Below are 13,451 nucleotides of genomic sequence, written 5' to 3'. Positions count from 1 at the left end.
TCCTGAGCTGATGTTGACTCTGCACTGTCTGACTCTGTACTGTCTGTGGGAGCCGCAGGCCCAAAGATCTGAGGCACAGAAAAAGAGCCAGGAATCGGAATTCCATCATCCTCATCATCACAGAACATCTCAGCCACTACAATAAAGCAAAGAAATTTTGGAGGGAAATTCATGATAAAATACAAAAAATCTTTTTTTTATATAAATTTCAGATTAGAACCAAAATATTACCTACTTGGGATGGTAGATTGGGAAAAGGGAAAAGGCAAAGATAAAGAACCTTTGTACAGTCACATGGCGATGGCTGCCAGAATAGTATAATAATAATAATAATAATAATAATAATAATAATAATAATATAAAGTGCTGGAGAAAACAAACTCCTTGTCTTTGCTTGCAGAGGCTTTCTCACCTCCGGTGTTTCCCAACGGCCCCGATAAGAATGGGTTCAACCTCGGCGTGGGGAAAAACCTCAGGCAGGTGTTTGGCGAGAAGAAGAGACTCTGGTTCATCCCCGTCGTATCCAGGTCAGTTGCGGTGGAGGAGACGAAAGGGGCCTGGATTCAGGAAGCAGTCTTTCAGGGAAGACGAGGAGATGCCAAAGCAGCCATTGAGGCAGCACTGGGATATTGAGGCAGCACAGTTGCTACTGGGGGGAAACCCTCTCTGAGGTCTTATTTATTTATTTATTTATTTATTTATTTATAAAATTGATATTCCGTCCTTCTCACCCGGAAGGGGACTCAGGGCGGAGCACAACATTCAATGCTGGGACACAAATTCTTATATACATACATATACATTTAAAACATTTATCAAAATACTATCTGTCCCCTGCCACGCGCTGCTGTGGCCGAGCCTGTGTAGATGTGTTTTGAGTGTGTATATATTTGTGTGAATGTGTCTGTATGTGTGTTTGTGTGTATATACGTGGTTTTAAGCATGCGTTGTTGAAAAGAAGCAAGGGAGCGGAGGGATGATATATTGTTGCCACCAATTTGAAAGGAACCAGTATTCAGGAGATTTTACCCCAGTTCCCAATTTTAAAAAGAACTGGCCGATTTGCAATGGAGGTTGCCAATTATGAACCAAATTTACCATCAAGTTGGAAGGGAGGCTGTTCAATTGCACCTCCTCCTTTATTAAGAAAGTAATAACTTAGTAGTAATTACACTGTATATTCTGTAGCGTGACTAGAGAGAAGAATGTAGATTTATTTGGTTACTTTTCCCTGGGTTTCTGCCACCATGTGAGGTAAGTTGTAATATTGTGAGAAATGGCACTTTGTACACAGAATAGACGGAGCTGAGGCAATCTTCAAATAAAAGTTAACAATTTTATAAAGTACACAGCGTGTGGTTGCAAGACGTAACTTTTCCTTGTTGCACTTGGAATAATACTTGTAACTTTAACAGTTCATTCTTTCAAGTAACACAGTATCTTTCTGACGTAGAGCACTTGTTTCAGACAAAGTTTCCATACAGGGATGTTTCCCTTAGTTGATCCTCCCTAGATCAAATACTAAGTAAACTATTCTTTGGCCTCTCCTTAGACTAAAAGAATACCAGCTATGTTTCACCATTCGGCTGCACTAGCCTGAGAAACTTCCAGTAGCCAAACCCAGCTTTTCAAAGCCTCAAAGCTTTGCTTCACAAGTCACTCCGCCACCTTTCCTTTCCTTCTCTCCCAACTCCTAACTCCTCTGAACCTAACTCCTGACTGCTCACTCCTCTAAACCTAAACCCCTAACTGATTTTTTAACTGTCGTTTTTTCAAACTCTCCCCTCTAAGCTCCTCCCACTTCCCTCTCTCCTGCATCGGTCTCCATGGCAATGCACATGGACGACTCCTCTGACTTAGGCTGCTCCAGCATTACTACAGCCAATCTAAACACAAATACAGTTAAAGTCATACAATTTATAATCAACTCCTGTACAGTTGTAATGTATTTTTGTTTTTGTTTTTTGGCTTTTTAAGTCTCTTATGCTGTGTGTCAAGGTCAGACGCCAGCCAATTAAAGAAGTATTGTTTATTGCTCAAACAAACACAAAACAGCCCAAAACAAAACCACAGGGCAAAAAACACTTGGTCTTCAGTGTGAAACAGTTCAAAAAAGGCAAAAGAACCCGCAAAACCCCAACCGGACTATAACCTGGATTATCCAGAGATATAATCCGGGTTAAACACAAAATGCTTAATTCAGCTCTAACTTGCTCAGACAAACAACAGAAGCAAAACAAACTGTAGAATGATGTTCACAGCCACTCTAGAGAGCAGCAGCCTTTCTAGGGTTTCAAAATGTAACCCGAGCCTCAAACACTGTAGGAAATGCCACGCTGAACTCCGAGGCTGGAATGCAGGAATGCAGGGAGGATGATAACGCCAACTCCAGAAACACAGCCGCAGACGTGGAAGGGAGAGTAACGCCGATAGTTGAAGTCCAGTCCAGTCCAGTTCGAAGGGCTGCAAGGTCAGGTCCCGATCCAATGGAAGTCACAAGGAGCCAAAGCAACGGGGGCAATACGGCAGCTAATGCAAATATCAAAACAGTGCAGTCCAGCAGAAACCCACACAGTTCCAGCCCCCTTTGCTACTTAAACCCAGAGCATAACTTACATCCCAAAGTCTTCTTCCAAACCCGTCTTCTGTAACACAACGATCCAGAAAGCGCCCAACAAGACACCTTGCCAATTGCAAAGTTACAATTGCAAACACTCCCATTTTATCTACAACTCCTCATCAGAATTTGATTCAGCCAACACCCTTGTCCCAGTTGCATCCTGTTGTAACTCCTCATCCGAACTGGAGTCGCCCCTAGTTCGGCCCAACCCATCCCCAACTGTGCCTCTTCCACCACTCCTCCAAGTAGTCCATCTCTGGTCTAATCCTGAAGTTCCCCAAGACCCATCTGTGCCTTCACTACTCCAACCTTCAAACGTGCCACTGCTTGTGGGTTCAGCACAAATATCCCGAATCTCTTGAACCCTTGTCCAATCCAACCCATCAGACCCAGAGTCTGATATCACATCATCCATATCATTTGCATCAAAACCTTCAAAAGAATCCTCATCTGTTGGCTCACTAAGTATCTCCCGGATTCTTTTCCTCTGTTGTTCTTCCTCATAGTCTTGCTCGCGCAAGTAGTTTTCCTGCCTCTACTAATACAACTAGTGTTACTATCACTGCCAGCAGACTCTATCACAACACTGTGCTTTTCAGTGTTTTTATGAGTGATGGTCACTCGTTGGCCTGAGAGACTTGTGTCCAAATTTAGTGTCTATTCATCCAGTGGTTTTTTTTAGTTATGTTAATCCCACAAACGAACATTACATTTCTATTTATATAGATGAAAATACACCATTTAAAACCGTCCTAGTCATCCGCATCAAATCTAATTGGTCGTCATTCCTATTGCCGCTTTATTGCCTTGTCCCGAAAGCTTGGTCCCACAGCCAAGTTTTGACCATCCTTCTAAAGGACAGGAGGGAGGGGGCCGACCTGATCTCACCAGCCGAGGAGCAATCACCGAGAAGGCCCTGTCTCTCGTCCCCACCAATCGTGCCTGTGACAATGGGTTAAAATAATAAATAGGTTAAAATAATAAACGTAATAATGACAATAATGATAAAGTAAAATAATATACGTAATAATAATGATAGAGTAAAATAATAATTGTTATAGTAATAGTAAATAGAGCAAAATTATAAATGTAATAAAAATAAAAATAATGTAAATGTAATAAGAACAATAATAATAGAGTAAAATAATAAATGTAATAATAAAGTAAAACAATGTGAATGTAATAATAATAATAGAGTAAAAATAAAGGTAATAAAAATAACAATAGAGTCAAATAATGTACCGTATATACTCGAGTATAAGCCGACCCAAATATAAGCTGTGGCACCTAATTTTATACCAAAAAACTGAGAAAAGGGATTGATTGACTCGAGTATAAGCCGAGGGTGGGAAATGCAGCTGCTACTGGTAAATTGCAAAATAAAAATATTTATTTATTTATTTACTTACTTACTTTGCTTCTATACCGTTGTATCTCAAGCCCGAAGGCGACTCACAGCGGTTCACAAACAGTAAAAACAGTAGAAACAGCAGTGGTTCCATACAACATATAACAATTGACTTAACACATTATCCGTAAATTACCAATAAGCAATTACAATGCACAATTATTACAAAAAACAACCGTACCCAATCTTCTCATCATCCAAGCGTAGTCCAGGTTCGTCGTCCATTGTTCCATTCCTATGTTCCATTACCAGATTGCACTAAATTACTCAAACGCCTGCACAAACAGCCAGGTCTTCACCTTTTTGCGGAACACCATTAGATACCAATTAAATTACATTAATTGAGGAATCAGTAGGTTATATATTTTTGAATATTTACAAAAATGGTAATTTAAGATAAGACTGTCCAACTCTGATTAAATGATTATTTACCTTCTTCAGTGTAAATGTGCTTATGTATCCTTCCAATAATAATAGAGAAACATAACGAATGTAATAATAACAATAATAAAAGAGTAAAATAATGAATGTAGCAATAACAAGAATTATACAGTAAAATAATAAATGTATAATAATAGAATAAAATGATAAATGTATCAGTAATAAATAGAATACAATAATAAATGAAATGAAAATAATAATAATAACAATAACAGAGTAAAATAATAAATAACCTTGACTCGAGTATAAGCCGAGGGGGACTTATTCAGCCTAAGAAAAGGGCTGAAAAACTAGGCTTATATTCGAGTATATACAGTAAATGTAATAATAATAACAATAATAGAGTAAAATAATAAATGTAATAATACATAAAGTAAAAGAATGTGAGAGCCGTTCAGCAGTGGAGCTCTCTGCCCCGGAGTGTGATGGAGGCTCCTTCTTTGGAAGCTTTTAAACAGAGGCTGGATGGCCATCTGTCAGGGGTGATTTGAATGCAATATTCCTGCTTCTTGGCAGAATGGGGTTGGACTGGATGGCCCATGAGGTCTCTTCCAACTCTTTGATTCTATGATTCTAAATGTAATAATAATAAATAGAGTAAAAAATTAAAAGTAATAAAAACAATAATAGAGAGAAATAATAAACGCAATAATAATATATTAAAATAATAAATGTAACTATAAATAGAGGAAATAATGCAAATGTAATAATAATAAATAGAGTAAAATAATAAAAATAATAAAAAACAATAATAGTAGAGGAAAATAATAAATGAAATAATAATAACAAATAGAGTAAGATAATGTAAATGTAATGATAATAATAAATAGTGTAAAATAATAAATGTAATAATAATAATAATAACAACAGAGTAAAATAATAAATAACTGACGAGCCAAAGGGGGGGGGGGTTCAGACTAAAAGAAGGGCTGAAAAATTAGGCTTATATATAGGTATTGTTTTTGCTATTTTTCCTACATTATTTTTATTTCTTTATGCTCAACTGATATAAAAAAATACTAAACAAAGGGAGCTGGGTGAAGGTGTAATTAATCCAAGCCGCATTTGGAGCCTGTTCTGTCTTCCGCATCTGTCTCTGCAGTCAAGGCGATGGACACTACTTCCCAACGCGAACCTTGAGCGAAGCGCGGAATCCGCTGCTGGCGAACGAGGAACAGTGGGAGGAAGACGATGGGGTGGACGACAATCATCATGGTAAGATCTTTACTCCAGCGAAACCACAAGCTTTGTATGCCAGAACTTTACTGAAACCAATCAGCATTTGTACCTGAATTATTCAAGCCTGTTCAATAAAAGTTCTTGTTATTTTTATCAACTTGTACCAGCCTCAGTGTGAATACCTTTGTGGTAAAAGTGTTATCCAATAGATAGGAAAGAGGGTGTATGGTATAGAGTAGTGTAATACTTCTCATATAGGTATTCAATTTATCCACATTTCACATAAGTATACTCTTAACATTGTATACTTATGTGAAATGTGGATAAATTGAATACCTATATGAGAAGTATTACACTACTCTATACCATACACCCTCTTTCCTATCTACTGTATATTATAGTCACCTCTCAGTCTCCACTTTGGCAGAAAAAATGAAATGCAAAGATACAGAATGGGGGACGCCTGGCTTGAGAGCAGTACGTGTGAAAAAGATCTTGGAGTCCTCGTGGACAACAAGTTAAACATGAGCCAGGAATGTGATGTGGCGGCAAAAAAGCCAATGGGATTTTGGCCTGCATCAAGAGGAGCATAGTGTCTAGATTTAAGGAAGTCATGCTACCCCTCTATTCTGCTTTGGTTAGACCACATCTGGAATATTGTGTCCAATTCTGGGCACCACAATTCAAGAGAGATATTGACAAGCTGGAATGTGTCCAGAGGAGGGTGACTAAAATGATCAAGGGTCTGGAGAACAAGCCCTATGAGGAGCGGCTTAGGGAACTGGGCATGTTTAGCCTGAAGAAGAGAAGGCTGAGAGGAGATATGATAGCCATGTATAAATATGTGAGAGGAAGCCACAGGGAGGAGGAGGGAGCAAGCTTGTTTTCTGCTTCCTTGGAGACTAGGACGCGGAACAATGGCTTCAAACTACAAGAGAGTAGATTCCATCCGAACATGAGGAAGAACTTCCTGACTGTGAGAGCCGTTCAGCAGTGGAACTCTCTGCCCCGGAGTGTGGTGGAGGCTCCTTCTTTGGAAGCTTTTAAGCAGAGGCTGGATGGCCATCTGTCAGGGGTGATTTGAATGCAATATTCCTGCTTCTTGGCAGGGGGTTGGACTGGATGGCCCATGAGGTCTCTTCCAACTCTTTGATTCTATGATTCTATGACATCTGTGCATTTAGTTAAAAAATGTTATCCAAACCAGCTTTTTAACAGCCTCAAAGAAACTATAGTGACACGGAGTGGGTTACAGAACAACCTCTCAATAATACCTCAGCCTGTTCATTAGCAATATGGTGGCAGCGGAAATCATTTAAAGAATCATTTTTAAGTCTCTCAGTTCCAGTGGTTCCCAGTTCCTAGCTTTTAAATATTCAGTTGGTTCAACAACCATACTCCCTCTATATTTTGGTGAGATAGTCTGTATTGGTGGTGTCATCGTTATAATTTGATAGGCTGCTGTGTGATTGTTATAATTTGGGCGAAGCGGCGTTGGGATTTTTATTATCGAATAAAGTTCCCTACTTTTTCCCCACGCACGTTATAATAGAATAATAGAGTTGGAAGAGACCACATGGGCTATCTAGTCCAACCCCCTTCTGCCATGCAGGAAAAACACAATCAAAGCACCCCACACAGATGGCCACCCAGCCTCTATTTAAAAGCTTCCGAGGAAAGAGCTTCCACCAAACTCTGAGGCAGAGAGTTCCACTGCTGAACAGCTGATCTTACCGTCAATGATCAGGTGGAATCTCCTTCCCTGTCATTTGAAACCACGACTCCATTAAGTCCTAGTTTCCAGGGTAGCAGAAAACAAACCTGTTTTGTACCGAAACACTAAGCATGCTTTGAGTGTCTCATAATTTGGCACAAATTGTCTTAATTCTGTGTCTTTGCTTTGCTTAATGACGTAGATTATCACCGCGGTGGCTCCCTTTCTGTGGAAATGGAGACGTAGCAGTTCTGCAAGGCCCAAGGCGGGGCGCTCAATCCGCTTTCTCAGGTGAGAATTTTATCCTGACGTTCGGAGTAGAAAAGAGTGTAGTGTTGGCTGCTTCCACCAACATTTGTTTTGTGCCTATCAAATTAATAATAAGACGTTAGGAGCATTAACCATTTTATTTGTGGACTGGTCGCAGACTCCTCTTTGTAGCCCCATTATTGAAGGTTGGCTCTGCATCTCATGGTGCCAGAGTGCAAGTCACCCAGCCTTCTGTGTGCCCAGGAGGGAGTCTCATTTGGTATTGAGGTTCCGGTTTTTAGCCTGCCACTTTTGGACTCTCGCTTGCTGAGGTGTTCCTCAGTGATCTTAGAAAACTATTTCTTAATTTAAGGCCTTGATGTGCTGGCTGATATCCAAAGGGATGAGGGATGCTTTGGCCCCTTCATTATTTATTTATTATTTATTTACACCATTTCTACCCCACCATTTTCACCCCCGAGGGGGGACTCAGGGCGGCTAACACAGGCAACAATTCAATGCCAAAATATCAATACAACAATGTAAAATCAAATACATAGCAAATTAAAACAGTAACATTAATTAAAATCACATACTCATAAAATAACATTTTAGTATATGTAATGATAATAATGAATAGAGTAAAATAATAAATGTAACAATAACAACAACAGAGGAAAATAATAAATAACTTTGACTTGAGTATCAAGTTATTATATACTTCCTGATGGTTGTCAAGTGGTGCAATACTGGCTAAATGATGTAATTTCTCCAGTGGTGTAGGGCGTACACATCCTGTGATAATGCAGCATGTCTCATTCAGAGCCACATCCATTGTTTTAGCGTGGTGAGATGTGTTCCACCCTGGGCATGTGTACTTAGTAGCAGAGTAGCAAAGCGAAAGGGCAGATGTCTTCACTGTGTCTGGTTGTGATCCCCAAGTTGTGCCAGTCAGCTTTCGTATGATATTGTTTCTAGCACCCACTTTTTGCTTGATACTTACAGATTACTCATCACTTTAGAACAAAGACTTACATTAATCCCTTCCATCATCAACTACTAGGCCTGCCACCACCAACCACCATCAACTGCGGAACATGATTCATGACATCAAATCCAACTAACACTGAGGCCTTCTCAAACAGAGGGCTCTCTCAGACTGATGCCTCTTACACACTGAGGCTAAATAACACTGAGGCCTATTCTTACTGCAGAACATGATTCATGACATCAAATCCAACTAACACTGAGGCCTTCTCACACAGAGGGCTCTCTCAGACTGATGCCTCTTACACACTGAGGCTAAATAACACTGAGGCCTACTCATCTTGCAGAACATGATTCATGACATCAAATCCAACTAACACTGAGACCTACCTCCCACTGAGGCCTTCACAGACAGAGGGCTCTCTCAGACTGATGCCTCTTTCACACTGAGGCTAAATAACACTGAGGCCAACTCATACTGCGGAACATGATTAATGACATCAAATCCAACTAACTCTGAGGCCTACCTCCCACTGAGGCCTTCTCACACAGAGGGCTCTCTCAGACTGATGCCTCTTTAACACTGAGGCGAACTAACACTGAGGCCTATTCATACTGCGGAACATGATTCATGACATCAAATCCAACTAAACACTGAGGCCTACCTCCCACTGAGGCCTTCTCACACAGAGGGCTCTCTCAGAATGATGCCTCTTTCACACTCAGGGTAAATAACACTGAGGCCTACTCAGACTGCAGAACATGATTCATGACATCAAATCCAACTAATACTGAGGCCTTCACAGACTGAGGGAAGAGACCTCCTGGGCCATCCAGTCCAACCCCATTCTGCCAAGAAGCAGGAATATTGCATTCAAATCGCCCCTGACAGATGGCCATCCAGCCTCTGTTTCAAAGCTTCCAAAGAAGGAGCCTCCAGCATACTCCGGGGCAGAGAGTTCCACTGCTGAACAGCTCTCACAGTCAGGAAGTTCTTCCTTGTGTTCAGATGGAATCTCCTCTCTTGTAGTTTGATTATTATTATTATTATTATTATTATTATTATATTGCTTCTGACCAGACTTTCTCCCTTTGGCCTTGACTTTCAGCTTCCTTCTCTCATCCGTTTCCTCCGTCGATGGACACTTTTGAAAGAAAGGAAGCGCATGGATTTTCAAGGAGAGGAAGCCTTCTCGAGTCTCCGAAATGGTTCGCATTGATCATTCCAAGGATCCTTCTGTGATTTTTTGAACTTCGAAGTGACTTAACGGGGTCTGTTGTGGCCTTTTTCCTGTCTTGTCCCGAAGGAGGGAAAACCGCCGGCGCAAACGGTTCCCAAATAAATGCCTTGAGGGTGGTTCCCTCGAACGGCCTCCTCGAAGAGGCCTTTGACCAGGAATCATGGTTGCCGAAGTCCGGACTTGGGCGGTGAGCGTGCGCAAGCAAGACGTCACTCCACCGATGCTCGTTTTCGTAATGATTAACCCCGACCCTGCGAAGAGCGCACCCTCTTTGGCACAGAAGGAGGGTTTTATGAGCCTTGAAGCACATTCTTTGTGGCAGGTGCCTGCTTTTTAAAGGAACCTCCACTGTCGGAAACTCATTCCTACCATTCCCAGCACATTTCAGATGCAAGGGACACAGCTGCTATCTATACTGAAGTTTCCCCCTGCATCAAAAGGAGGAGGCCATCTTTTTTGGCATGTTCCTGTATGAAGAAACATTTGTGGTACGACTCTCATATAGTCCAGATTTTTCAAAAGAAAAGGGGATGATGCTATAAAGCAGTGTTTCTCAACCTGGGAGTTGCGACCCCTGCGGGGATCGCGTGGGGGTTTCAGAGGGGTCGCCAAACAGCACCAAAAATATATATATTTCTCATGGTCTCAGGAACCCCATTGAGTCCGTTCACGGCATGGGAGTTCTGTGTCGGAAGTTTGACCCAAGTTTATCGTTGGTGGGGTTCAGAATGCTCTTTGATTGTAGGTGAACTATAAATCCCAGCAGCCACAACTCCCAAATGTCAAGGTATATTTCTCACAGACTCCACCAGTTTTCACATTTGGGCATATTGCATATTTGTCCCAAGATCTATCATTGTTTGAGTCCACAGTGCTCTTTGGATGTAGGTGAACTACATCTTCCAAACCCTTCCAGTATTTTGTCTTGGTCATGGAAGTTCTGTATGCCAAGTTTAGTTCAGTTCCATTGTTGGTGGAGTTCAGAATACTCTTTGATTGTAGGTGAACTATAAATCCCAGCAACTACAACACCCAAATGTCAAGGTATATTTTCCACAAACTCCCAAATGTAAAGGTCCTTTCCCCCCAAACTCCACCAGTGTTGACATTTGGGCATATTGCATATTCGTGCCAAGATCCATCATTGTTTGAGTCCTCAGTGCTCTCTGGATGTAGGTGAACTACAACTCCCAAATTCAATGCCCACCAAACCCTTCCAATATTTTGTCTTGGTCATGGAAGTTCTATATGCCAAGTTTGGTTCCGTTCCATTGTTGGTGGAGTTCAGAATGCTCTTTGATTGTAGGTGAACTATAAATCCCAGTAACTACAACTTCCTAATGTCAAGGTCTATTTCCCACAAACTCCACCAGTGTCCACATTTGGGCATATTAAGTATTTGTGCCAAGATCCATCATTGTTTGAGTCCTCAGTGCTTTCTGGATGTAGGTGAACTACATCTCCCAAACTCAAGGTCAATGCCCATTAAACCCTTCCAATATTTTGTCTTGGTCATGGAAATTCTGTATGCCAAGTTTGGTTCAATTCCATCATTGGTGGAGTTCAGAATGCTCTTTGATTGTAGGTGAACTATAAATCCCAGCAACTACAACACCCAAATGGCAAGGTATATTTCCCACAAACTCCCAAATGTCAAGGTCCTTTCCCCCCAAACTCCACCAGTGTTGACATTTGGGCAGATTGAGTATTTGTGCTAAGATCTATCGTTGTTTGAGTCCTCAGTGCTCTTTGGATGTAGGCGAACTATAAATCCCAGCAACTACAACTTCCTAATGTGTCAAGGTATATTTCCCACAAACTCCCAAATGTCAAGGTCCTTTCCCCCTTGTTTTCCCCAAACACCACCAATGTTCACATTAGGGCATTTAGAGTATCCATGCCAAGTTTAGTCCAGATCCATCATTGTTTGAATCCACAGGGCTCTCTGGATGTAGGCGAACTACAACTCCAAAACTCAAGGTCAATGCCCAACGAACCGTTCCAGTATTTTCTATAAGTCATGGGAGTTCTGTGTGCCAAGTTTGGTTCAATTCAATCATTGGTGGAATTAAGAATCTTCTTTGATTGTAGGTTCACTATAAATCCCAGCAACTACAATTCCCAAATGTTAAGGTCTTTTCCCCCCAAACTCCACCAGTCTTTTGGTGGAAGCCTACTTGTGCAGAATACAGCTGATGACATGTCTAGTGGAAAGCCGACATCAGCACCTGGTGAACTATAAATCCCAGCAACTACAACTCCCAAATGTTAAGGTATATTTCACACAGACTCCAGCAGTTTTCACATTTGGGCATATTGCATATTCGTCCCAAGATCTATCATTCTTTGAGTCCACAGTGCTCTCTGGATGTAGGTGAACCACAACTCCCAAACTCAAGGTCAATGCCCATCAAACCCTTTTGTGTTGATTGTGGGAGTTCTTTATGCCAAGTTTGGTTCAATTCCATTGTTGTTGGACTTCAGAATTCTCTTTGATTGTAGGTGAACTATAAATCCCAGCAACCACAACTCTCAAATGTCAAGGCATATTTCCCACAAACTCCCAAATGTCAAGGTCCTTTCCCCCCAAACTCCACCAGTGTTGACATTTGGGCATATTGAGTATTTGTGCCAAGATCTATCATTGTTGGAGTCCTCAGTGCTCTTTGGATGTAGGTGAACTACAACTTCCAAACTCAAGGCCAATGCCCACCAAACTCTTCTAGTATTTTGTGTTGGTCATGGGAGTTTTGTATGCCAAGTTTGGTTCCATTCCATTGTTGGTGGAGATCAGAAAGCACTTTGATTGTAGGTTCACTATAAATCCCAGCAACTACAACGGCCAAATGTCAAGGTATATTTCTCACAAACTCCCAAATCTCAAGGTCCTTTCCCCCCAAACCCCACCAGTATGAGTATTCATGCTAAGATCTATCATTGTTTGAGTCCACAGTGCTCTTTGGTGGAGTTCAGAATGTTCTTTGATTGTAGGTGAACTATAAACACCCAAATGTCAAGGTATATTTCACACAAACTCCCAAATGTCAAGGTCCTTTCCCCCCCAACTCCACCAGTGTTGACATTTAGGCATATTGAATATTTGTGCCAAGATCTTTCATTTTGTCTTGGTCATGGAAGTCCTGTATGCCAAGTTTGGTTCCGTTCCATTGTTGGTGGAGTTCAGAATGCTCTTTGATTGTAGGTGAACTATAAATCTCAGCAACTACAACTCCCAAATGACAAAATCAAGCCCCTCCAACCCCACGCATATTTTAATTTGGGTGCATCAGGTATTTGTGCCCAATTTAGTCCAGTGAGAATTAAAATCCATCCTGCATATTAGATATTTACATGACAATTCATAACCGTAGCAAAATTACAGTTGGGAAGTAGCAACGAAAATAATGTGATGGTTGGGGGTCACCACGACATGGGGAACTGGATTAAGGGGTCACGGCATTCGGAAGTTTGAGAAATGCTGCATTAACATTTCCTTAGCTCTCTCCAACCAGAGTCCTAATCTCGTGTCACGGGACAATAGTAGCAAAATTACAGTTTTGAAGTAGCAACGAAAATAATATGATGGTTGGGGGTCACCACGACACGAGGAAG

At 41.1% G+C, this 13,451-nt stretch overlaps 1 protein-coding gene across 1 annotated transcript in view; it reads left to right on the top strand.

Annotated features, from left to right (window-relative positions):
• The window catches only part of ZDHHC15 (zinc finger DHHC-type palmitoyltransferase 15), a 30,217-nt gene extending 17,357 nt beyond the window's left edge, over positions 1–12,860 (top strand). The window contains exons 9-12 of the mRNA XM_060756486.2: positions 401–527; positions 5,572–5,684; positions 7,565–7,653; positions 9,708–12,860. Coding sequence (XP_060612469.2) covers positions 401–527; positions 5,572–5,684; positions 7,565–7,608 — 284 coding nt within the window. The 3' untranslated portion in view covers positions 7,609–7,653; positions 9,708–12,860. The remainder of the gene's footprint in view (positions 1–400; positions 528–5,571; positions 5,685–7,564; positions 7,654–9,707) is intronic.
• Positions 12,861–13,451: the final 591 nt, after the last annotated feature.

Source organism: Anolis sagrei, chromosome 10, assembly GCF_037176765.1.
Source record: "Anolis sagrei isolate rAnoSag1 chromosome 10, rAnoSag1.mat, whole genome shotgun sequence".
NCBI classification, from domain to species: domain Eukaryota; kingdom Metazoa; phylum Chordata; class Lepidosauria; order Squamata; family Dactyloidae; genus Anolis; species Anolis sagrei.
This window is presented reverse-complemented; position numbering and strand designations above follow the sequence as displayed.